Source organism: Lagopus leucura, unplaced genomic scaffold, assembly GCF_019238085.1.
Source record: "Lagopus leucura isolate 7727_CA_CO unplaced genomic scaffold, USGS_WTPT01 Super-Scaffold_100157, whole genome shotgun sequence".
Lineage (NCBI taxonomy): Eukaryota > Metazoa > Chordata > Aves > Galliformes > Phasianidae > Lagopus > Lagopus leucura.
Window position 1 is genome coordinate 8984543 of NW_024962334.1, and position 25940 is coordinate 9010482.

A 25940-nucleotide genomic window follows, 5' to 3' on the forward strand; every position below is an offset into this window, starting at 1 on the left:
GGCACTCCGAGGGCTCCGGCTCCGCGCCCCGTGCGCCGCTGGAAGAGGGACGAGAAAGAGGAGAGAAAGAAACTTGAGCCGGGCCGACGGCCCGCCCGGCACGGCGCGGCCCCGGCGGGCCCCAGCGTGTGGTGGTGGAGGCAGCCGGAGAGCGGGGCGGGATGGACAAGTACGACGACCTGGGCCTGGAGGCCAGCAAGTTCATCGAGGACCTCAACATGTACGAGGCTTCCAAGGACGGGCTCTTTCGAGTGGACAGAGCGGCCGGCAACAACCCGGAGTTCGAGGAGACCCGGCGGGTCTTTGCCACCAAGATGGCCAAGATCCACCTCCAGCAGCAGCAGCAGGAGATGCTGATGGCCACCGCTTCCCTCAATGGTGGGGCTGGCTTGGCTGCATCCCGGCCCGGCCTGCCCGCTTCTCGCGGTGCTAAGCCACCCCTGGGTTCAGCCGCCGGCACCCTGCCCCAGGTGGCAGCTGAGGGCCCTAGCAGCGGGCGGCCGGGCACCTGCAGAGCCTTCCCTGTGCCTGGGGAGCCGCAATCCCCCGGCTCCCAGGCTGTACGGCGAGGCTGGGAAGCAGAGCCCCGCGGAGACCCTCAGGAGAATGGCGGTGATGACCGGCGGGGCAGCCAGGGCCAGGAGCAGAAGCCAGCCGGGCAGAGGTCCTCCTCCTTCTCGCAGGTGCGCAGCCCTGCGGGTCCCTCGGATGGGGCACCAGCAGCCACGCCGCAGCACAGGTCCTCCTTCTCAGCCTCTGCGGCACAGCCAAGCCCAGGTTTTTTGGCCCTCACTGAGCCCTGCGGGCCAAGAGCCGGTGTGGATGGGCCAAGCACAGATGGCGGCCAGCTGTGGTACCAGGGTGGCTCACGGCCCTTGCCACCCAGCTCTGCTCCTGGGGGCCCCAGTGTGGACTACCAGCAAGCTGGCATCCACCCCAGTCTCTCCAGTCATTTTGTGGCCCACGGCCACAACCACCGGCCCAACGGCGGCCCCGAGTTGGGTGCCTCACACCTGGCAGCAGCACGTGGGCCGCTGACTTCAGATACGCCAAAGCAGCCTTTCAAGGAGGGCACAAGCAGCCTCTATCCTGACGGCAGGCACCAGGAGGGCTGCGGCGTGGCCAAGGTGAAGTTGCCCTGCCAGACCCTCCAACAGCCAGAGCAGGGGCCGTCTGCAGCTGAGCTGAAGCTGGAAGCACTCACTCAGCGCCTGGAGCAGGAGATGGATGCGCGGCCCAAGGCTGACTACTTTGGTAAGCACAGCTGCGACAGGATGTGATGCATGCCTAGGTGTGAGATGGCTCCTTGCTGTATGTGGTGGCAGGTTCATGCCTTCACCGTGTGTGTCAATACTGCTGCTGTTGGGTTATGCATTTTCAATTTCTTTAATTTAACAGTTTCTCATCACAGGTACTGGAAACTCGTATTTCAATGTTGCCTTCTTCTTAATCCTTAAGTTTCATAGCACAGCAGCCATGGGAGAACAGTGCTGAGCACCAGATCTAGCAGTATCTTTGGGACGGTCCACCATTGCTGGCCAGGAATTTCTTCCTTTCAGGAGGGTTTTCTCTTCACAACATTGACCATTCTCCATGTGCTCAAAGTACGTTACCTGAGCATGTTTGGATGGAAAGGAGCCTGCCAAGGAGCAGGATGGCATCACACATGTAGGGCAGGAATGTGGTTGGGCTCACAAGAGGCCATAGGGGCAACCAGACCTGTAGGAGGATGAGTGCTCAGCGGTGCCTGACGTGGCTGTGCTGCAGTGGTCCTTGGTTGTGTGACCTGCGAGGGAGCTTCTGCTGGAGTGGCCCTGAAGGAGCTGACTACACACTTGAGGGATCCCTCAGGGAGACGCTTTGTGGATAGAAGGGTTTCCCATAGTCAGCAGATTTTCTGTGCCCCAGGTGTTGGTCCTCATTGGCTTTCAAATGATGAGTGGGTTGCATGTATCTGGGAGGAGTAGTTGACTTGTGGACCAAAAGCTTGGACAGCCCAACAGGTTTGTGTTGGTGCTTTGTGGTGGAGAGTCCACTTACATGCGAGGATATTGGAGGAGAATAGGAGTGTCCTACCAAACTGGTTTAGTACCATGGAATAGCAAAAAGTCATGGCTGCAGTGAGCGTTCCTTTCTCCCTGCCACTCTGTGATTGAGCAGCAGGGTGGGCGCAGTGAAGGCACGCTGAGCATTTAGTTGCAAATTGCATAGTAAGTGTGTTTCTTGGCATCAGGCAGTACGCTTGCCTGCAGAGGGCTTTGCTGTGATTGTTTATCTCAGGGCTTGAGATCAAGTTTAGCTTTGTGGCAGGCAGATAGGTTTCTGTCCTCTGGCAGAAAAGTGATGTGTCCTGCTGCGTTACGGGGCTTGCTGCAGCCTGCAGGCACGCTCTGGTGCTTTGCATGCTGAGCTGGGAGTGTGCTGCTCCAAAGAGCTCATGGGTCCTCACTGTAGTGCTGCTCTGAGGAGCCCTGTGTGAGCATGGGCTTGGAGAGAAAGCTCATAGGAGACAGCATGCAAAAATGATTTTGCTGGTTGCCAGTAAGCCAGTGGGATCATAGCTGCTACAGAATGCGCGTGGGAACGAGGTGAGAAAGCAGGCAGGTGGAGTAATAGGCTAGATTTATTTGTACCTTTTTGTCATAAAACAGGTGGCAGCAGCAAGCGGGAGACTTTTGTCTCACAGGACGTTTACAGTGAGGGAGCAGTAATCCTGGCTCCCAGCCGGGCCGCTTGGCAGGGCTCTGGAACAGGCTCTGCATGGCGCCTGGTGTGTGAGAGCAGGGAGAGGGGGCCGGGGGTGAGGGGTGGGGTGCAGGTGTGCAAGAGGGTGGTGGGAGCCTCAGCTCTGCATGGGAGGACTGCTGGTCCATCTCTGCCTGGATCAGGTGTTCATCATGAGCAACTCTGTCTGTAGGAAAGGAGCTGCTTTTTTCTTCACCATGTGAAGATGAAGGTTTGTAAGGTTTGTCCTAGGACAGGATAAAGCAGTGACGAGGCATAATGTGGATAGGATGCCCTGCTGAAGAGCAGCAGGGAGCCTGGTCATCTGTCAGCACTCGCTGACTGTATGCAGCACATTTATCTGTTCAGAATAGGAATAAGTGAAGAGAAAGAAGCAAACAAAGCCAAGGTTGTTTTTGTTTTGATTTTTTTTTTTTTTTAGCAATGTGAGCTATGTGCGCTGTGTGTGCCTTTGGAGGAATCCAGGTTCTCCAGGCATGCTCTCAAGTGCTCTCAAGTGCTGACATAGTTTATGTGGGGAGCCTCGGGTGTCACCTGAGGGGTGGGAGGCAGTCCTTCCGTCACTGCCCACTGAACCTCAGGGGCAGATAGAGCCCCAGCCTGGGGCTGCTGCTGGGAGCAAGCCAGGACAGCCTGCACAGTCCACTCTGGGGAGCATCCAGCAAGGAGAGGTGCCTGATTGCCGCCAACCTGCTGTGACTGCCAGAGATCCTGACAGCAATCACTGATAACTGGGGTTCCTTCACCCACAGGCAGGAAAGGATACCTTTAGAGCTGTAGCATGCAGTATCGTGCTTTGACCAGTGCTCACTTCGTACAGCTAGATGAAAATCTCCATCTGATAAAGCCTATCCAAAGTGTTACCGAGAGGTTTTCTTAAACAACACTTACAAATGATTTTCTGGTTATAAATATTTGTTAGGTGTTTTGACTTCCTTCCTTATTGCTCACAGCAGAGCTGATGTGCTGCAGGTACGTTAGCAGGGCCTCACACATCTCGTTTGGCAGCAAAGCCCTGGGCTGCCCCCCCCAGCATCCAGCAGCCATCCACTTAACACATCCACAAGTTTCATTCCCTCAGCAGATGCAGTGCTGTTGGTGAGCAGCTGAAGTCCTGGGTGGACCTGGAGCCCCAGCGTGTACAAGTGGGTGGAATCAGTCCCGAGTGCAGCAGCTCTGCTTGGAAGCTGTGTGCACAGTGGAGTTGGTGTTGTGCATTGTGTTGGGAGCACACCGCAGCCCTCCTTGTGGGAGCTCAGCTGGGTTTGTGAAGCAAAAAAAAAGGAAAGAAAAAGGAAGGAGGTCAGACAGAGATCCGTAGATATCCCAGCTAGGATGCTGTTGCAGCGTGGACTGAAAGTCGTAAGGAGTCTCATTCATTTTGCACTGGAGTTCACATAATCTCTCGCATCCCTGTAAGGTACTTGAAATGTCTCAGAGGAGTTTGATGGTGCTTTGTACTTCACCAGCACTGCGTGCAGTTGGGGTTCAACACTGCATGCAAAGATAGGGCAAAAAAATTACATTTATCAACCTTGTGGTTCTTTAGGTCCCTCACTGCTATGAGTAATGAAGTCAGTGATGCTACTGAGTGATGAGGGTGCCAGGCTGCCCTGTTTTCCAGGCACTCGGTTTCATAGTGGTCTTGAAACCAGCACTATGAGACATGAGGTTGCTTGGTGGGCAATAGCAGCTTGCTGAGGAATGCAGTGTGTGGGAAGGCCGTGTCCCCTCAGTGCTGACTGTGGGGTCTTGTGAAGAGGTGATGAAGTTACAGTGAGCCACAGGGAGGTGGCATTGGGTTTTGGAGATGGTGTGATGTAAAGACAGAGGAACCGAAAGTATCACATTGGGTGTGACGTAGGGAAGTCTATTTCAGCAGGCAGTCTTTGAAAAATGTGTGCGTGAGTCGTGGTGGTTGTTGTGGTGGAAGCACTGGTGGGTCTTCAAGAGCGGGGTCTGGAACACTGAAGATGTGACTTCGTGCATCTCCTCCCTGCACAAGCTGGGAGCAAGGTAAGGGCAAGTTGCCTTGGGGCCCAAAGGCTGCATTTGTGGTTGGCTGTGGTGTGCCCAAGCAGACAGAAAGGTGATCTCAGAGGTGTTAGTATGTGTGTACCTCCCAGCAAATGTGACATAGCAGCACTCAGAGGAAACGCATTTAAAGTGTTTGAGTCCTGTGGGAGCACGAGTCCACGTGTTGAGCTTTGGAGCTGGGACTGACATCCTGGACAGACAGACAGATAGGTTAGGTGTCTGGTAGCCTTTCCCAGCAGCCACGCTGCTTGCTGCTGGCACTGATGAGCTCTGGCTCCCTGGACACAGGGACGCTGTACCCTGGGGGCTCGTCACCTTCCACGTGATGCGTCCGATGTGACAGGGAACAGAGGCTTCTTTGTTGCTTGGGTTGAGCTGCCCGACCAGCAGAAATTGGACTGCAATCAGCAGTTTGCATCCCGTGCCCTTTCCAGATCCGGCTGCCTTTCTGCCTGTGCACTCGAGTGTGAATTTCTGGCTGCTGCGCATGTGCTCCAGGCTCACCGCTCCAGTGCTGTGGGAGAAAACTCTTGTTCCTCCCCTGTAATGCCACATGAGCCTAGGGGCCTGATACTGGGGGACTGTCTGCTCAAACTGACACTCATGTAAGCATGGTGAAGTAACCAAGGTTTTTCATTCTTTGTCTTGATTTTCCATGTCCCAGGAGGGCTAAATAGTGGATAGGAGGGTTAAGCAGAAGGTGAAAGAAGGGCAGCATAAGAGAGAGGGGTGTGGGGCAGCAAGGGGTGGGTATGGATGATGGATGTTGGGCAACCACAGGATATGGCCAGGCCATCTGTCCTTGGGCTGCACACGGCCACTGCCTGCGTTCCGCAACCTCAACAGGCCAGGGCACAGGGTGGATGGAAGGGAGCTCATTACAGAGCACACAGATAATTTTCTGCAGCAGCTGCTCCCTGGCACAGAGAGGGGAAAAATGCAGGCACTTCCAGCGTGTTGCTTCTCTGGAAAGCTTGGTGGATATAATGGAAAGGTTTTAAACAGCAAAACCTGCAGTTTTTCCGCTCACAGCTCTGCGTTGCTGCAGTCAGAAGGGAGCTGTGTGAGCTGGCCTTTGCTTCTGTGCCGGGGCATTGCACAACTGTCGGGCTGGAGCTGATCCTACATGCCTGGAAGAGAACACAGGCGTGCAAAAAGCCAACTTTTTCTTATCTTGTCTTTTTTTTTTTTTTTTGTGGTAATGCTTGCGTGATTTATCTCATCTTTCATTGCTGATCATATTTGCTTTCTTAAAGTGTTTCTTTCAATAGATAATGGAGATAAATCTACTTAGTTTGAAGAGAGCACGTTCCACAAACCTCGTGCCAACCATGTGGGGATGGGCCTGCGGCCAGGCCAGCCTTTCCCCTCAGGTCTGATGTGACCAAAACAGAGCAACTTCTCATCCTCTGCAGCCTCCCTGGAGGCTTTGGTTGGTGTGGGCTCAGGTTCTGGGCATTGTAGGCCTTGGGGCAGCACTCTGACAGTGAGAAGAGACTGCAAAACCAAACCTGGGCTGTCAGCATGGGTGTAATTTCCAGCACTGCTCCCCAGTAGTTTTCTCCCCAGCTCTGACAAGACCTTTCCGATTGCTGTGGAGCATGCAATACCCAAAAGCAGCAGAGCTTTGCTAACCACAGCATGACTAAGGATCTCCAGGAGGCTGTCCTGCCCATATGGCCTGATATGTTGGGAGCCCCAGCACGGCTCCTTCCTGTCCACATCCCACTGTAAGAGGAGTCTGGGACTGAGGTCACAGTTTGGATGGCCTCGGTGGCAGCATTTCTCAGGATTCATGACACCCATGTCACCTACATGGTATCTGGTCTTCAGCTGAGCAGTGCAGGGCAGGTGTGGTGACCCTCATAACTGAAGCACCCAGCCCCATGTGAACCAGTGTGCTCCTCAGACCTGCTCCTGACCTCTCTTGCCCTCTATCTCTTCTAGGAACCTGTGTGAAGTGCAGCAAAGGGGTGTATGGAGCCAACCAGGCCTGCCAGGCCATGGGCAACCTCTACCACGATGGCTGCTTCACCTGTGGAGCCTGCAGTAAGTAACCCTGCCTGGTGCTGCTGCTCAAGCTGCTCGAGCCCTGTAATGGGTTCGTCTGGCAAATATTTTTCTGGTGTAAGGAGGAAAACAGAAGGATGCGGTTATCCATTTGTCTGCCAGCTGGAGGCTGCTGCAGCTGTGTGCCTCTGTGGCAGTGCTCGCTGTTTGTTTTTGAATAGATTCTTGCTAGGCATTTAGGAAAGATATTTCAAATTGTGCTTTTTTTCTGCTTTCTGGTGTGTGGGGAGGTTGTTTTCATTCCTTTGTCTCTCAACTATAGCCACATTTTCTTATTTATATGAGTGCTTTGTTTCAAAAGTGGCAGTAACTATGCCCTAACTAGGACTCAGGGCTTTTTGGTGTCCAGAAAGACTTTACAGCTGTTGTGCCACCACATTAGACAGCTCGCAGCCAGCTGCTGGCAGGATGCTCTCTGCATGTCAGTACTCACCTCTGCATGGTGGGCAACCGAGTTCACCGTTAGCTGGCTGTCCCCTGCTGCCAGAAACCACATGTTTAAAATAAATAAATAAATAAAATAAGAGGAGTTTTGCTATGGAGCTGGGTTGAGAAACCGGGCTTCTTACTTCAAATTGTGTTTGTAAGGTGGTGGTTTTGAGTTTTGTTATGTTTCCCCCCAGTTAGTAGCGTATTTTTAGAAATGTTGCTGTGTATGTGGCAGTTGTAAAAATAATAATAATCCATCTGGTGCTCATGTATGTATCAGTTTGGTTTTCCAAGATGAGCTTTTGTGGGTTTTTTTTTCTCCTGTGTTGTATTTAGAAGTGTAAACTCATCAGGACTGGAAGGCCTCGTGTTTTATTTGGAGCTGCAAAGCAGGAATAAATGTAGACAGATGTGTGTGCTCTCTAATAGTAGCTGAACCTTGAACTGCAGCACATTTCCCAGCTGTCCAGCACCAACTGCCCTGCCTCACCTATGCTGTCAGTGCACTATTTTGCTGTCATCTGGCTGAAAGCAGGAAAACTGAAAAGAAAAGGGGTGTTAGCACAGGATGAGTTTCCCTATAGGCTCAGCAGCAGCAGCTTGCCCCTTTTTTCTTACGAGCTGACTTGAAATCTGCAGAAAGAATCCCTGGCTGCAGCTTCAGGGACCTTTCTCCATTTGTGCCCCAGCAGCCTCCAAGCTGCCCTTCCTCACAGATCTTTTGTGTGACAGATAACCCAGCAGCAGGTTACGCCTGTGTTAAATTTCTAAAATTACAGCTGTGCAACTGGTGCTTTAAAAATAAACACTTTGCGCCCTTCTTTAGAACTGATATTATTGTCTTGAGCACAACAGAGATATGTGTGGTTGTGGAGGTTTTAGTGGTCGCTTCTTTTTCTGTATGTTTGGTTAAGAAGTAGCTTTCTTCCACATCTAAGAAGGTGTGTTAGTGAGAGCTGAAAAAACAGCTGTTTGCTTCTTGTTCTGAAAGACAGCCTTCTCCAGAGCTTTCCAGTGCAGGATGAAATGGTTTGTGCTTTAGGTAAGGCCAGAAAGATGGAAAGAGGCTGAGACGAGCAAAGCAGAGCTACGTTTCTTTTTTATCCAGGAATAACTGAAGCATCTCTGGTCTGAAACATCTGTGGTCTGATTTTTGGGTGGTCCTGTGTGGAGCCAGCAGTTGGTCTTCACAGTCCTTATGGGTCCCTTCCAATTCAGGATATTCTGTGATTCTGTGATCTCCATGGAGCTGTGCTGGGGCTTTCAAATAGGAAGATGCCAGCGGGGAAACAACAAAAAAAGCTTGGAAGGAGTAATAACAGTGTTTCTCTGAATAGAAAATACTGTGTGTCCCTGTGAGAGAACAAGTCTACCATTTGACTCACGCTCAAGGTCTGCCATTTTCCATGTGCTTTCAGGCAGCAGTTGTCTGCTGCAGGGGATGGACAGAAATATTTTTCTCCTGTGAATGTTGTGGTAAAAAGCACTTCGTAACTAATGGCCACAATCCAGAGAGCTGCAGATTGCCAGAAATCTGCTGAGTGTCCGCTCTCCAGGTTGCTCATTGTGACTTCAGGGATGTGTTTGCTTCTTCCCTTCCCACTCCAGCCACTGGCAGCCACACAATAACAAAAAGGCCATACCGTGCAGATCAAGGAAATGACTTCTCCCCTTCCCTCCCTGCTCCCAGGCGATTTGTTGGTAAAAGAGAAGAGGAAATGTACTTCAAATGCTGCACGTTTCTGAGAGCGCTGCTCCCTTCTTTCCGGCCTCTGCGCTCCCTGTCGCGCTGTTGTGCGCTCCGTGTTGGGTCAGCCTGCTAGCATCTCCTGAGTCCTTCCTAGCCACATGATCTTTTGAGTTGGAAGGAACCCTTCGAGGTCATCTAGTCCAGCTCACCTGCAATGAACAGGGACACCTACAGCTACATCTGGTGCTCAGAGCCCTGTCCAATCTGACCTTGAGTCACCTTTATTGTAAAAAATTGCTTCCTCATGTCCAGTCTAAATCCCCCCTCTTTTAGTTTGAAACCATTTCCCCTCGTCCTGTCACAGTGCGCCCTGCTGAAGTGTCTCTCTCCCATCTGCCATGTCAGAAGGGAGCAGGCTGCATGTTGCTACCAGTGAATGCTGTTGCTGTGCCTCAGTTTTAATGCTGGCCTTTTTCTGCCCGCAGTGACATCTCAGAGCAGCGTTCCCAGTGACTAGGATGCTGCAGCTTTACTGAAACTTACATGCGTACAAACCAGGGTGCTCCTGCCCTGCCCCTATTTGAGCTCCATGTCCCAGAGCCTCCCCCAAGGTGCTGGGGAGTCATGCGCATGTTTGCATGTCCCCTCCTGCCAGCAGGCCTTGCCTCCAGGCCTGCTGTGTTGGTTAAGGTGTAGCCAGGCTGAATTGGACTGCAGCTGCTCTGCTGAAGGCTGGGTTGGCATGCCAGCCTGCCCTGTAGTTGTAAAACAAGCCCACTGTGAGGAATCCCCCCCCCCCTGCACAAATTGAAATGGTTTCCATCATGGGTAAAGTGCCTTCAGTGCTCTGCACCATGAAGCTGCTGTGGTAAATGTGATGAGGTTTTTCTAACTGCCAGAAAAATATACATTTGTCTGGACAGTGTCGCCTGCCTGGCTGCAAAGCACGTCCTGAGCAGCACATGTGGTAACTCTGCTTTCTATCTGAAAAGTAAGTAGTTAGGCTGTGTGCTGAGGGTCAAGTGGAGTTCGTCTTGGACAGCATCCAGTGCAGGCTGCCTTTGAGAAGTGATTTCAATCCTAAAATCTGTGCTCTGGTGAAACACTGAACATCTCCCCTCCAATAAATAAAATACACCAAATTACCTATTAAGGTAAAGCATACTGTCCTCCAGATATTTATATCTGCCTTCTTGCTGTTTTCAGTTTAGCAAGGATTTCTAATTTTGTTCGTAGTTGGGTTTGTGTCCAGATGGTTTCCCAGACACACAAAGCTGAGTGGCTCTGAAGGGGTGGGTGCACCAATGCCTCCTGGTGCCGAATTTCCTACACCCTGTATTTCCTGCTATGTGTATGTTCAGAGATAAACAGTAGAAGAGAGCAATCAGTAGAGCAGAGTAATGCATATGCTACAGGGTTCAGTTGTCAGGAAAAAAATGGACTGTATTATCTGAGCCACAGGCATGTAATGCAGAAAATTTGGCTTAGAGGTCAAAACAACAGATTTAGAATGATTACTTTGGCATCAGAGTCTCGTTTATCTTCTTGTTTGTTACAAGGCAGGCACACAAACAGGGCAGCTTTCTGTGGAGGGGGAGAGGGGAAAAAAATGTGGTCTCTCTGCGGCTCTGGTACTGCATAATATCTGCCTTACATGAAGGCTGTGAAAGTCGATTCAAAAAACATCCTCAGAAGTCAGACAGCTGTTTGCTGCAGGTTTGAGGCATCTGCTTGCATCTTGCTTTTCTTTCAGTTGGTCGGACAAACATTTTGACTTATCAGTTGGTTTGTTACACATTAACCTTTCAAGATTCTGTGTAATCACTCACTCAGAACACTGAAGAACACAGGTATTTCCAGGTGTTGGTATTTATTATTTAGCTAGGAAGGAGCCCTTATAAATGTTATTTACCTTATGTTGCTTTAGCACTTCTTTCTAGGACTCAGGTAGGCTCTGATCCGACAGCTCCAATTCTGCTCCCCACGCACTTGGGAGCACGTGGTTCTTGTGCTCATGCCGTTGGGTCCTCAGAGGAAATCTGAAAGCTAAAAAAGTGCAAGGGAAGTGTCAGAGATGACTATGAAGGAAATCAGTAGGCGAGCACGGAAGTCAGAAAGAAAGAACTGATTGCAAGGTGGTCTGAACAAGGGTTTGACATTCAACTGCAGCAGGAGAACCTACAGCAAAACCAGGTTTTGTCCCCTTGTTGCAGAGAGGTGGAGATCTGCACATTGCCAGATTGCAGGGTTTGACCTTTGGCATGCCTGCATGACTTCTATTTAAGCTCAGATCTCTACTGATGTCTGTGTAAGGGTAACAGGTTGCTATTCCAGCAGCAGAGTTTGAAATAACACCAGCTGGCTGCCTCTCACTACATTTCACAATGTAGTTGTGTGTAGAGGCATCAAGGGTCATTTACTGAACAAGGTAGTAAGGTATTGCATCAGTTTAACCGCAAGCAACATCCTCTGCTTGGGCTAATTAGTCGTGCAGCAGTGATTATTAAGCTCAGCTACGTGGAGCTGTGCAGCTCGTGGTGTCTTTGGGCTCATTATGTTGTGTGAGCGTGCCCTGTGCTGGTGTACAGCTCCTGGAACAGCAAGGCCAAGGTGTTCTTTGGCACCTGTAAATACTGCTGCAAGCAAGTGCAGCGTAATCCTGGGCAGGCAGACTGACAGCCCTGGGAAGTGAGTTCCCCTCAGTGTGTGTGTGCTTGTCTTTAGATGCAAAAGCTGCTCCAGCATGGGCAAGACTTGCTGCTTGTATCTGGCTCGTGCAGGCTCCAAACACAAAACCACTGCGCCGATCAGCACGCGTGAGAAGTGTGTGGGCCTTCAAAGCGGGGAGTGTTAGGTGTTGCCAGGAATCCTCCCTCAGCATCCCTTTAATAAAACTATCATGTGATAGGCCGTGCAGGAAATGATGCATTTTTTTAGCAGGAGTAATCTCAGAAGAGATTCAGACGTGCCAGGCTGTACAGGCTGTTGGGAGACAGAGCAGCATCAGCACTTGTTTCCGCTCCAGTCTGAGTGCTGCTTTGTTCTTATTGACTTTCCGTCTTTGAGCTCTCAGCTCGCTAGTGAGAAACCCCTGCGGTGTGGCAGCCACACTTGCTGTGCAGGAGAAAATCTAGAGCAGCTACCATGGCAAGGCAGTGCTGTGTGTTCCACCTCTGGCCAGATCCTAGGGCAGTGCTGCTGTGAGGGCTCAGCACAGCCCTGAGGTCCCCAGCAGATATCTTAAAAACGCTGCCTGTTAACAAAAAGCATAATGTTGGTTGTGCTGTGCCATAAGGGTTTAGGTGTGGTGGGACAGAGTGCTAGATGATCATCTCCAGGTTCCCCTTGCCTGTGGAAGCTTGGACCTGATGATCTTTGGAGGTCCCTTTCCACCTGGGTTGCTACGATTCTAGGATTATAGGAGGTTCCTCAATGTTTTAAGCAGTATGTGGATGACTTGCTAGGTGCTGTCTCAGGTTGCACTGTGGCCTTCTGTACTTGGAAAAATTGTTCTCTTGTCTAGCTTCGATGCAAGGCTACTTCTGTGGTCAGACAGTGAAGCAGTGCATTTAATTCTGCCACTCTGGAGAGGTTGCTGCTGTGACTGCTTGTGGTGCTGGGAACAAGAGTAGTACGTAGGGGAGGACATGAAATTCCCACCTCAAAACCTTGTCCAGTCACAGCTTCAGCTTCTCCCTGAGTGCTTCCTACCTTGCTGCATAGTCACAGAATCTTTAAGGCTGGAAAAGACCACTAAGATCACCTAGTCCAACCACCATCCCATCCCCACCATGCCCACTGCCCACGTCCCTCAGTGCCACATCCACACGGTCCTCCAACACCTCCAGAGACGGTGACTGCACCACCTCCTTGGGCAGCCTGTGCCACAGCATCACTGCTCTCTCTGAGAAGAAATTCTTCCTAATGTCCAGCCTGAACATGCCCTGGTGCAACTGGAGGCCATTCCCTATCATTGTTACCTGTGAGCAGAGGCCGACCCCCACCTCACCAAACGTCCTTTCATGCAGCTGTAGAGAGCGATCAGGTCTCCCCTGAGCCTCCTCTTGAGGCTCCTCCAGACTGAACAATCACAGCTCCCTCAGCTGCTCCCATAAGACTCGTGCTCCAGATCCCTCACAGCTTCATTGCCCTTCTCTGGTCGCACTCCAGGGTCTCGCTGTCGTCTTTGTAGTGAGGGCCCAAAACTGAGCACAGCACTAGAGATGCAGCCTCACCAGAGCTGAGTACAGAGGGACGATCACCTCCGCATCTCACAGAGGGCATTCCTTGGGGAGGTAGAAGCTGCTCTCCTTTTTCCTGTGTATGCTTGAGCACTTTGGGGGCAGTCCTTTGGTGCAGGGCTGGGAGGAAAGCACTGCTTGCTCCCAGTGCATGTGCATTGTGGGGGGCACAGCAGCAGTCTCTGGAGCAGAGGCTGACTGAGCATGGGGTCAAAAGCCAGTGCTGGAGGTCTCAGAGAGTAACGCTGGGGTTCCCTTAAAATAGAAGCATTCAAATGTCTTCTCACAATGGTTTGCCATTAGCAAAGGAGAGGTGCTGCTCTGTTACATGGCCCGCTGTGGTTTTGCAGTGCTTCCCCTTGAAGAGCCATTTCTGCCTTTGCCTGTGGTTGCTTTGCTCGTATGGGCAGTCGACCTTTTGCTACATCCTCCAAAGCATGCTTTTGGCTTTCAGCTCTTGGGTATTTTGTTTTTCCTCTGAGTTTGTTTTTACTGCTTGAAATGTTGTGAGGGTGCAGAGAGTGTTTTGCAGTTTTACAGTCCAGCTGATGCAGCCAAGAGAGACTGACTGGTAATGGGGCTGCTCTCTTGGCACAGTTTTTCCTGCCCTTTTGCCCACAGGTTCACAAAGACTTTGATCTGAACTGGGTTACCTGCCTGTTGGTCACAGCTGAACTAGGCTATGTGCTGGCCTCTAAGTGACAGCCCCAGTCTCAGAGCAAACATCGTGTCACATTCACTGCCACATGCAGCTGTGGTGGTAGCCAGTAGAAGTGGGACAGATACCAGGAATGAAGGAGAGCTCTGATGCTCTGCTTAGTGTGGGGCACACAGCAGGAGCCATACGGTGTGGTGTCAAAGTCAGCATCCACAGAAAGCACCACAAAAACATGTACTGGGTGGGCCCTGGTGGGTCTTCTGTGCTCCGAATCATGGTATCATAGAATGGCTAGGATGGGAAGGGACCTCAGAAACCATCCAGTCCCTCTGTTGCAGGTAGGGTTGCCAACCACTAAATCAGGCACTGGATCAGATTGCTCAGGGCTCCATCCAACCTGACCTTAAACACTTCCAGGGATGGAGCATCCACAGCTTCTTTGGGTCAACTAGTCCAGCACTTTACCAGCCTCTCAGAGAAAAACTTTCCTTTGACATCTGATATAAATCTCCTCTCTTTTAGTTTAAATGCATCCCCCCTTGTTCCATCACTATCTCCCTACGCAAAAAGCTGATTTCCCTTCTGTTATAAGCTCCATTTAAATATTGGAAGACCATAATGAGGTCTGCCCTCAGCCTTCTCTTCTCCAGACTGAACAAGCCCAGCTGCCTCATCCTGTTTTCGTAGGAGAGGTTCTCCAGTCCTCTGGTCATCTTTTGTGGTCCTCCTCTGGACCCCCTCCAAAAGCTCCACAGTTTTCTTGTGCTGGAGGCCCAAACCTGGATGCAGTACTCCATCCAGCTGGGGCCTCGCAAGGGCAGAGAGGAGAGAGACAGTCCCCTCCCTCATCCTGCCAGCCACCCCTCTTTTGACACAGCCCAAGGTACTGTTGGCCTGGGCCATAAATGCATACTGCTGGCTCATGTTAAGGTTTTCATCTACCAGGACTCCCAAGTCCTTCTCATAGGGCTGTTCTCAGTGAGTTCTTCTCCCAGTCTGTATACATATCTGGGATTCGTTTGACCTAAGTGCATTTGGCCTTGCAGAACCTCATTAAGTCCATATGAGCCCATCTTTTGAGGGACATCTTTTGATGTCCCTTTGGATGGTGTCCCTTTAGATGGCATCCCTTCCTTCTACTGTATCAGCTACACCACTCAGCTTAGTGTCATCTGCAAACTTGCAGAGGGTGCACTTGATCCCATTGTCTGTGTCACTGATAAAGATGCTAAAGAGTTCTGGTCCTAAGGCCCCTGGGGGACATCACTTGTCACCTGCAAGATCTGGAAACTGAAAACCTATTCACCTGCCATTGGTGATGTCCAAATCTTACATCTGCAGCACTCCAAGAAGGACTCGTTTATAATGATAGAGGCTCAGGGCTGGCAGCGTGGAGTGGATGCAGTAGCAGCTGCCAGCCTGCAGTGAGACTTGCCCACTTGCTGCGCAAATGCCAGAGGACTTCCTCCATGCTCAGATAAGGGAGAAGTGAAGTCCTTGCTGGCTCTCTAGCCATGCAGAGCCCTGGAGTCCAAACACAGCCATGCATCATTACACGCATTGAGGGCGATCTCATTTTCAAACATAGGTTTGGGACCCCCATTGTTCTAACTAACAATAGAAAAGCAACTTCAAAAGAGAACCAGCTCCCTAGCAAGCAAATGAAGGATTGCCCAGCATCCCCCCTTAGTCACTGCAAGTCCCTGGTAAAGCTCTCTCTGTGCATCTTCAGAAGATGGACAAAAGCACTGACATCCTGGCAGTGCAGCCCTGTGGTATCCTGTGGTCAGCTGCTAAGTTAAGTGTGTTTGTTTACATGAAAGCACTGGTGACTAAGCTTGCAGTGTTCTGAAATTGGTGCTGAAGTGACCTTGAGGCCATGCTGGAGGCTCTGCTGCTAGGTAGATCAGTCCAGGAGGGAGCAGAACATAAAAGCATGCAGCTCAGGCTTCCTGTTGGGGGAGTGGATGAGAGGGTTGAAATGCTGAAGAACTGTAACTGTCTGATTTCTTTCAATGAGACATTAGCTAAGTTCAGGAGGAAGTGAAAGTGAAATGCAGTCAGGAGCTGGCAATTTAGGACATGTATTAGAGCAATTGCTTCTGATAAAGAAGAATCATGCCCTGGTGCTCCTAGGTGCATCAAGGGTTTGTGTTGAACAGAGGACTGTGCAGTGCTGGCTGCAGTGGCTTCTCCAAAGGCCTGTTGCCGTCAGTCTGGACCTTTGAATGTCACCAGGTTAAAAATACACTGGGTACAGAAAGCCCCGTAAATGCTTCTTTTGTCACCACAGAGGAATGGCACAGCAGCAGCGATCCAGGCTTCAGCTGCTCTGCTGGATGAGTACTGCTGGACAGTCAATGAACATACAGGTGATATAGTATATTTGAGAGCTTGGCTTATGTGATTATTATACTAGAGCAGAAAAGGACACTCACCCTATCCTGGGCTCATGTAGGAAACTCCGGTGGAATGAATCTCCAGAAGAGATCCTTCCCTCCTGGCAGTCAGCTCATAAATGGGTCTAGGAGAGGTGCAGCCAGGCTCCAGCCCTTCCTCGCCTTCACCTGTTCTCCTCTGGCTGACGCAGTGCTCGCCTCAGGTGATCAATCAGAGGTTCAGGCCGTGATTCAGCAGCCCCATACAACTGCTCACACACCGCTTAGGGCTGCTGCCCAAAGAAATACCCTCATCCTGCAGCTCCATGCATGTTTTCCCTCACCACTGCCCACCAGTCTTTAAGGAGAGATGTTGCATACGAAAGGGAAGGCACTTGGGAAGATCACCAGAGCCCACGCTATCACATAATTTAAGATTGAAGCTAAACATTTCTGAGCTCTGCCAAAGTTGGAGCAGCTTTGGAGCCTCGGTTTCCCGTGTAACTTTATGAGGTGTTTCCTGGCCAGAGAGTGCCCTCTGGTGTAGACAGCAGATGGCAAAGGCTTTAGTTTAGTGAAGAAACTCTGCTTGGCTTCTCCCTTTTCTTAATGTTCAGCAGCCAGCATGATTATTGCTCGAAGGCTGCCACATGGTCCTAAAGCACCAAGAGGGTGAGTCCAGACCTTATGTCTTCCACATCTGCAAACCAAGCCAGCCAAGGCCTCCATTTAGGAGTAGCAGTGGGAGCCGTTTTACTGTACTGTAGTTGTAGCTGTGCTTTGTGGAACTGAAAACAGAATGCAGATGCAAAGCATAAACACAAAAGTTGTAGTAAATATAAATGTATATATATACACGTTTCCCATGCATAGAGTCTCTTCTTGGAAAACTGTCATCTTGTCTCTGCTAGGACATTCTGGAGGTGGAGGCTGTGCTCCAGCTGTGGGACTTCTGTGTTCTGATGTCCTTGCTGTGGGTCACTTCTCAGTTATCACTTCTCAGCGCCCAATTTTTGCTCACTTTTTCTCCTTGCTCTCTGTTGACCTTTTCCTTCTGCTTTTGTTTTTTTTTTACTTAGGTCGGAAGCTGAGAGGAAAAGCCTTTTATTTCGTCAATGGAAAGGTGTTCTGTGAGGAAGATTTCCTGGTAAGCACACAGCTGACCCTTGTGCCCCCACCATGTCTCAGCCTCTGCACGAGACGCACAGCCTTTCTCCTTGGTGGCTCTGTCTGTGTTTTGCGCAGCTCCTGCACAGCCTGGCCATTCTGACAGACTGCTCACTGACAGACCAGACTGAGCAAATTGGCCAGCTCTGAGACATGGTGGCTGCCCACATGTGGTACTCAAGTAGCTGAGTGGAAGGCCATGGTGTCACAGTGCAGAACCTATAGCAGAGCTGGAGCTTCTTGGGATGGCATCTTCAGAGTGTGTCTTTGTTACCATTCCTAGGAGATAGGAGCAAGATGAATGGCTGCAGAAGAATGAATGAGGGAATTTCCTTTCCCAATGAACTACTTTTGCTTGGCATCCTAATGTATATCCTTCTATTAGCCTCAGTGGCTTTGTGTGAATGTATTTAAGTGTGAACCAATTCCGTGGCCCAAGGCTGGTAGAGATAAGCATGACTGCAGCGATATTACAGAGAATACAAAAAACCATAGCCCCTCACCTCACCCCCAAGACCTTGTAGATTAAACCATCATTGAGATTTGAAAAAGTCATATTTGCCCACTTACTGGAGGAGTGTGGTGATTTCTATCAGAGAGAAGTAAATTGATCGTCTTTTCTCTCACCAGTATATTCTGCGCAGGCAGAAAATGGAACCATTGGTTAAATGCATCTAAAGTATTCAGTTTTTCCAGTTTGCCATTCAGAAAGTCTGAAACCTAAGACAGATAATGTGTAGTGCATGAGTTTTTTGTTGGGGGATGACAGTCGGTTCCTTATATTTAGCTTTAATAGACCTAGAAAGGTGTAACTCAAAGTAGAATTTGACAAATGTTGTGATAGGAGCATGTGATAAGTACAGTTAAGCTCCTGGTTTGTAGATTCCTGTGGTCAAATAAAGAATTAAGTTTTACAAGTAAATGACTTATTTGGATCTGCATTTATAGTATTTGCTTATATCCTAAAATAAACTTAGGACTTGAAGGTTACAGGACCATGTATTCCTTCTGAACACTGCAAATCTGGTGTCTTAATAGAATATTCCCTCCACAGCTTCATATACTGAAAACAAAAAACAATAGTGGAAAGTTTAGTTTGTGTAAGGAGCACAGGAAAAGGCCAAGCAAATAATGCCCTACAGTGTTCTGTTGCTTATGCTCTACTAGCCTTGTGAAATGTTAAGCCACTTCTTTTTTGTCCTTGCAGTACTCTGGTTTCCAGCAGTCAGCTGACAGGTGTTTCATTTGTGGTCATTTGATAATGGACATGGTAAGTGATTATTGCCTTAGGTAAAAAATCCCACAGCTCTTTAGAAGAATGTAGCAACAGCAAAACGTTTTGATAACTGGTACTGGGTGTTGTCCTTTGCTGGTCTGCCTAGTGAGAGGTGGGCAGCAGAAAGAAAATCTGCTAAGCTTTTGTTGGCTTTTGCAGGGAAGCGAAGCCGGCATCCTGCTGCATGTGATGTAAGGACTTCGCTCTCCCTGTTTTCAGTGCAAATTGAAAATGGTGCCTTCAGGTGCACAGGTTTATTTTCATAATCCTGTGCAGAAAGGAGAGGCTCTGCAGTGCTCCCTTGCTGTGGGGCATCAGCCGTGCTCTGCTGAGCCTGTCTGTCTGACAGTCAATTCTGTGTGCCATGTATAGTGAGTTTCATGTACCTTGAGGATGAAGCTGCTGCCTTGTCACAGCTTCACATGTGTGATGGAAGGCTCTGGACTGACTTTCTGGGGAGCCAGGGCGAGTGAAACAAGCTTCAGTTCCGATCTGTCCAGATCCTTGAAACCCACTGAATAGATGTGCACTCCCATCAGCCTGCAGCAGGTTGCCACCCATTCAGGATGTGCAGCCAGTAGGTGACATCTCAAGGCATCAGCTGGCCTTCAGCTGCACCAGGCAGCGTTTGGCTGTGGGTGATGGGGAGGGAGACAAATGCATGAGCTGATGGTGTAAAACTAAAGCTGCAGCAAAGAAATGAAGACCTTCAGGGTGATCATGGCACTCCTCCCAAGCCTTTCTGATACCTGTTGTTAATTATCTTTGCTTGCCTGCTTACACTCAAAAGCATTAAAATTGGAAAAGCTGTTTTATGTAGCGGTTTGAGTTCAACATGGTTTTTGTAGTCTGTGTTAATTAGAAGGCCACACCAGTGAGTACGAAGGTCTAAATCTAAGGTGATAAAAAACCTAGCAATAGCAATCATCCCAGCCTCTCACAAAGAACATAGAGATGTGTTTCCTCTTTGGCCTGGTACATCTTAACTTGTGATTATACTAAGGATTCTCCGCCTGTTGGCTTCAGAAATGATTTTCTTCCCTTTAAATCTTGTCACTTTTATCCAGTAATGCTAACTTTCTTAACTGAGACTCCATGAATTGCTTTCTTATCCACGCTAACAATTCAGTTCTAGGCAATCCATACTGGTTCCAGCTGCCCTTTCTTTTCCTGTTAACTCATTTTTTAGAAGAGGTAAAAAAAACAACACAGCACTGCTGATGAACGTGCAGCAGTGTCTGATGCAAAGCTTTGAGTGTGTTATTTCACCTGTATTGACTGCTCATGTGTTTCTTTCTTGTCTCTTGGTCTGTTGCAGATCCTGCAGGCTCTGGGGAAATCGTATCATCCAGGCTGCTTCCGATGTGTGGTCTGCAACGAGTGTCTGGATGGTGTGCCATTCACTGTAGACACTGAAAACAAAATCTACTGTGTCCGAGATTACCACAAGTAAGGACAAAATAACATCAGAGGAGACATGATCAACAAGCCTCTCATTTAGCTTTTCACCTACTTAGGGACTACTGATCAGTGAAACAAATAGAGGATTAGAAGCCAGGAGTTTGGGAGTGGGGTTAGACTCTAGACTCTCCTGTTGCCCTGCTATTGGCTTCCTGTGTAACTGAGAAAGTCACTTAACTCCCAGGCTTAAGCTGCACCTTCTGCAAAGCAGAGAGTGTTTAGTGGTCTCTGAGGTGGGTGAGAAAGAGTGCTTGTGAAGCATTCTGTGATGTGAGACATTAGTCTGCTCTGAAGGAAGACTGTGAGGAGTCAACACGAGCTGCTTTGGAGTAACTGCAAAGCTGAGTTTCAAAGAATGTTTGTAGAAATCACCACTGAACATCCAAAGGGAACTTTATCAGCTTTAAATTAAATGGCTAATGAATCCACTTGAAAAATCACTTGTCATTTTGACAGTGAAACAGAAGAGCTCTGCTCTTAGCTAGTAGTTACGGGATTAGAGCAGCATACATTTTGAGTGCCTGCTTGGCTAACATGCTCCTGTTTTGTGAGCAGACAGATAATAAGTATTGCTCAAGCAGTCCCTGGAATTGTTTTATATTGTGCTTCGTGCGTCACTGTTGTTCTGAAATGATTCGTATTTCCTTGCAACTTCATTTACTTACTGTACAAGGCCTTGAGGAATCTAGCAGTCCCTTAGTGTTTTCTCTGAAATTTCCTGCTGTGGTACAAGGCAACTCATTCTTATTATATGCTTTTCTGAAGCCACTTCTGCTCGCTTTCTCCTCATTCTCTCTTCCAAATTTCTTAATAATAGCCAGGAATTTTACAGTGCTTTTGTTTTATTTGTTTTTTCTTTTACTGGCACTAAATGTAAAATCTTTTTTTACCTGACTAAGCAGCATGTGCCAAGCATTACTTATAATCAATCCTAATTGAATTTGTGATCTTGAGATGTTAAGCTTTCCTGTGGATAAGTTATTTACAGCTTTAGTGTTTTATCACCAACAACAGACAGGACTGTCTTTTTATGTTGATGTATAACTTGCCTTCAATTTCTTGTTCTTGCAGAGTTCTAGCTCCAAAGTGTGCAGCATGTGGGCTTCCCATTCTGCCGTCTGAGGTGAGAGCCTTTTATTATTTATCCCCTCTGGGGAGAAGGCATTATGTCTCAGGTCTTGCCCTCTTCCCTTCTCGACCCCATGTGAAGATGAGTGTCCCTGTGGACGTGGAGAGACAGTTGCTTCCACTGCAGTGCTGCCTTTTAAATGAAGCTCATACACTGTCCTTGAGATGTGACCTTTCCTTTGATAACACAGCTTATTCCCCTTGGGGCAGGCTACTTTATTACCTTCTGCACTATATACTGCTGTTAACATTGTGCACAGCTACCATTCCTTCACTTCAGAAGATGGGGTGGTGCTCGTGCTCGCCCTCTGGGACAAACTCATTGTCTTATTTGGAGGAGATGGGTCTTTGCCAAAGCCAGTTTAAAGTGCTGAGAAATGTGATATATTGAAGCTATCCAATCATCAGGGCATGTTTTAGGATAGATGTGACCTATAAGCAGAGAAAATTCTATGTTTCTGATGTTATGCTTTAGAAGATATCACCAGTGATAAAGCTTTAGTGTAAAAATAACTGTAGGTGGCAGGATTTATTTGTGATTTCCAACCAATGGCCAAAATGCATTTGTTCAACACTGATATTGTTACAGGAAGCAATCTGCAGAGTGCATGTGTCTAATCCTCCCGTAATCCTCTGTAATTTCTTCTCATTTGCTTACAGGGGTCTGATGAGACCATTCGGGTTGTGTCTATGGACAAGGATTACCACGTGGAGTGTTATCACTGTGAGGTAGGGCAGCAGCTTTCTAGGGGAGTAGAGGGTGCTTAAAAGTGGCAATAACTGTTATTTTTAAAATCTTCCTGTTTCCAGTGGCAGTGTATAAGCAATTCAGACCTTGCACTCTGAAATCTTTTAATATCAGTGGCTGACAGAGGTCCAAATGTCAGTTCACTTGCTATCCAGTTTATTTGTTAATGAAGGAAATGTAGTGAATCAGTAAGGTTCTCTTGCTGCTGTTTGAAAGCCCTGAGCTCCAGCTCACATTAGTGTATCTGGTTTCCAGGCCAGACTGTTCAGAAATACTAAGGTGATGAGTGATCCTGTCTGGTGTAAGTTATCTTCACTTATAAATGAAATGAATGGGCAGTCAGTAGTAAGGAGGGCTTTTATGGCTGCCACAAAAATCTCAAGAGAGGTGAGCTCTTAAATATTCATGTAGGACTTCCCAGAGAGCCTTCATACGTATGTAATGTGAATTAACATATGTACATGTCTTCTATCATTGTGCTCATAGTGCAGTGGAAAGGAAGACTGACTCTGCAGGTGAGTTTCACACCAGTACAACTGCAATTAATTTAATGCAAAGTGGTGAATCCTACCTGAGAGTGTAAGGAAACATGAGTACGTTTAAAACATGTAGGGATGCAACTCACCATGAGATAAAGCTTATGTAGTCAAACTAGTTAAGACCTATGTACACAAGGCTGCCCTTCAGAATGCCTATGTCAGATGTTTTCCTGCTCTTAACAAATACTGAACTTATTAGGAGGGAGCTGCTGGCGAGGAGCTCCTGTCCTTGTCACAACATTCTCCTGCAAGCCAGACCCCAGTTGACACTGGGAGATAAACACATAGTCTAATTAAATTTGCATGACCTCTCTCTGCAGGACTGTGGGATGGAACTGAATGACGAAGATGGGCATCGCTGTTACCCTCTGGATGACCATTTGCTTTGTCACTCCTGTCATCTGAAACACATAGAGAATGGCACAACCCCAGCAGCTGTGTACCAGCGTCACTACTAGCCGACGTGGCTGACAGCTGGGAGCCCCGGCAGACCATTTGTTGTGTGATCACCCCCTGCCTACCCACCGTTGATTTTCTGTGCATGTTTTTCTCCAGTCGGCAATTTTCCTGTGAAAGGATATGAGAGAGTATTGCTGGAGTCACAGAGTCTGTATGCATTTGAGTTCCAGCTGTACCAAACTCTGTCTACTTGATCAGGAATGTGGCATGTTGTCTGAACTGATTGGTTTACTCTTACGTGCCTTTTTCTGCTTCTTGGAGATTCCTTTGGGCTCATTTTAGAAGATTCTTCAGTGAAAGCACAACTTGCTATCAAGCCAATGAACTCAGATCATGCCATGCACAGTTAAAAAGCGGGAGGCTGGCTTGCCTGCCTGCTGGGAATGCTCCATCAGTCTGCTGAGTGATTCCTGACAAGAACATTTCATCACATTCTCCAGAGGACATCATATTATTAATACGAGGTTTTAGACACACTCTCTTAGTAATACTTTAGAAAATAAAGAAGTCTTTGCAAAATAGTGTGCTAAGACCTCCCAGTGCATCCCCTGAACTCTGGTATATCAAGTGTGGCTGTAAAAGCACCAACTCTCCAAGCACAGCCCAGGCGTGTTGGCTGTCAGTGGGAGACAATATCCCATTTTGAACAGAACAAGAAACTGGAACAAGCTGGGCTAAGCTACTGTGATGACTGGATACGAGCTGCTGTAGAATGTCACAGCAATATACAGGGACCCGTCTGCTTTGTCACAGTGCGAATAGAGGATTATGTTTGGAAAAATTGGGATGCTGGTAGCATGGATGTGAGGGAAATCCATCCCTGTTCTTGCTTACAGAGCTCACTTTGGAAAAGAAGTTCTCCACGTACAGATATTTGCCTGATGTTTTCATGGTTTGTCCCCACAGCTCAGCCCCAGCCTGGCCACTCCTCAGTGTTTACCCAGCACAAAGCCATTTTATAGTGGTGCTTATTTAGAGCTCTGGGAACAAGCTCAAGATCATTCTAAAGGCTTTGTTATAGTGGGATTTAGAGTCCAGCTCTACAACCTGTACTCGCATCAGTCCAGCCACTGGTATAAACAGATTTGCTCACACGAATAATGTCAGCTTATCTGAGTGAGGGACTGGGAGTTTGGCTCTTTTTTTCTATTCTGTTGAAAAAGCAAAGGCTGACAGTGGCACTGAGACTCTAGAAATGAGCTCTTGCTGAGAACTGGCTGTGGTTCAACCATACATCTTTTCCTATAGCACAAATGTAGCTAGACATTCACACCGTGTCATTGGAGCACCTTCAGTACTCAGCTGGAGTTGTACCTCTAGTGTTCAAAGTAGTCCTTCAGGGAAGCACAGCTGACTTGCCTTTTTAACTGTCAGGGGTAAAAGGCAAAAAAAGAGGGGTAAAACCTCTTTTTTCAACCACCACTGCAGGACAGAGGGCTCTGTCCTGTGAAGCCCTGACTGCAGGTTGCCTCACCTTCTCTCCACTCTGGCTCATGGACCTCAGGCCTGGACGCAGGGTTGTCCTTTACCCCTGCCATCATGGGACTTTTCTCCCCAACAATCAGCAGCTTGCCTTTTCCTCGCAGGCATCTCAGCAGCCCTTTTGCTGTTGTGTCTGCCAGTGCTGATAAATACTGTGCTTCTCCATTTGGAGTGGTGCAAGGTACTGTGCAAAGGATTAAACAGAAGTACGAGCATCTGCTTTAATGTGGAGACTGGTAGCCTGCTAGCACCTCCTACACGTCTGCTTCAGTTTATCTCCTCTAGGTTGAGGAGCTGGAAGATCTTGGTGTGGACTTGCCTGGGGCTGGCCTTCTGTCCCACCCGGCTGGGAGCATCTCTGCCCTTAGGGATGCTTCTTGGGATGCCAGCTGGGGGCAGCTGGGCTCTGTGGCTCCATTCCTCCAGGGGACTTACAGCCCTTCAGTGATGACTGAAAGCCCGTGGTGGATATGTCCCACTGCAGTGTGCAGAACAAGCCTTACCTGTGATTTTAGAAGAGGTAGAATTGATCTGAAATACATGAGCTCCCTACAGCCTTCAACTGGGCCTCCAAATGCTTGGATGCTGCTGTCTCTGAGGCCAGCTGCTTCACAGCTGATGCTTTGGCTAGCTCTTTGGTTTGGGAGCATGTTCTTAACACGTATTTTCTGACCTTCATTTTGGGAAGATCTGAAAACAATAGCAGGACTGATTTTTTTCTTTCTCTACAGTGGTTTAAAATTCTGTTTCACTCTTACAGCCTTTCCCATCCCCCTAAGATAAGCAGAAAGAAAGGAGAATTAGAGAAATAAAACATTTTCCTTTGCAGAAAGCCCCAGCCAGCAGTTTGCAGTGAGCTATCTCACAGCAGCCTCATGCAAAGCAGTGGAAAGTTTAGCTTCTGCTTTCACAGTGTCTGGTTACTTCTGACAGCCTCCCTCTGCTCCTCTGGACCGGGAGAATGCAGGCTGTCCTACTTTCAGGTTTGAGGTCCCATGTAAATTATTAAGTGTGAATGCTCACTTTTCATGTATTTACTAAGTGCTGGAAATGACAGTGTGAAGCTGTTGAAAACTGAGTGTCTGAGTTCATGGTTCTGAAGCTAAAGCATACACTGCACTGCTTTTGCTCACCTGTGCGCCTTAACTCGTTCTGCTTTTATGTGTGAGGATTTGAATTGGTTGGAGCTCTGTGTTATCCCTGCCTCCCGCCCAGTGTGGGGGAGTCGCAGCCAATGCCATGTCCCATTTGTCAGCAAGGTGAAGTGCTGGGCCAGGAGAAGTCCTTTCCACGTTTGACTTCAGAGATTCCGCTGGGCCTTCTATGGTCATTTTGGCGAGAAAATAAGGTCAGGGCATAACTGGGCCATTTGGAACAGTTCCAGTTTGCAGCTTCTTCTACAAAAGATGTGTGTTAAATTCTGCCTATCACC

General features: G+C 48.6%; 1 protein-coding gene across 1 annotated transcript; it reads left to right on the forward strand.

Moving 5' to 3' along the window:
* LIMD1 (LIM domain containing 1) lies at positions 1 to 25070 on the forward strand. Its single transcript, XM_042889037.1, has 8 exons — positions 1 to 1254; positions 6730 to 6831; positions 17328 to 17395; positions 18623 to 18685; positions 20010 to 20140; positions 21224 to 21275; positions 21941 to 22009; positions 22888 to 25070. The coding sequence occupies exons 1-8, from the start codon at positions 162 to 164 to the stop codon at positions 23023 to 23025; spliced, it is 1716 nt and encodes a 571-aa protein (XP_042744971.1). The 5' UTR covers positions 1 to 161; the 3' UTR covers positions 23026 to 25070.
* Positions 25071 to 25940: the final 870 nt, after the last annotated feature.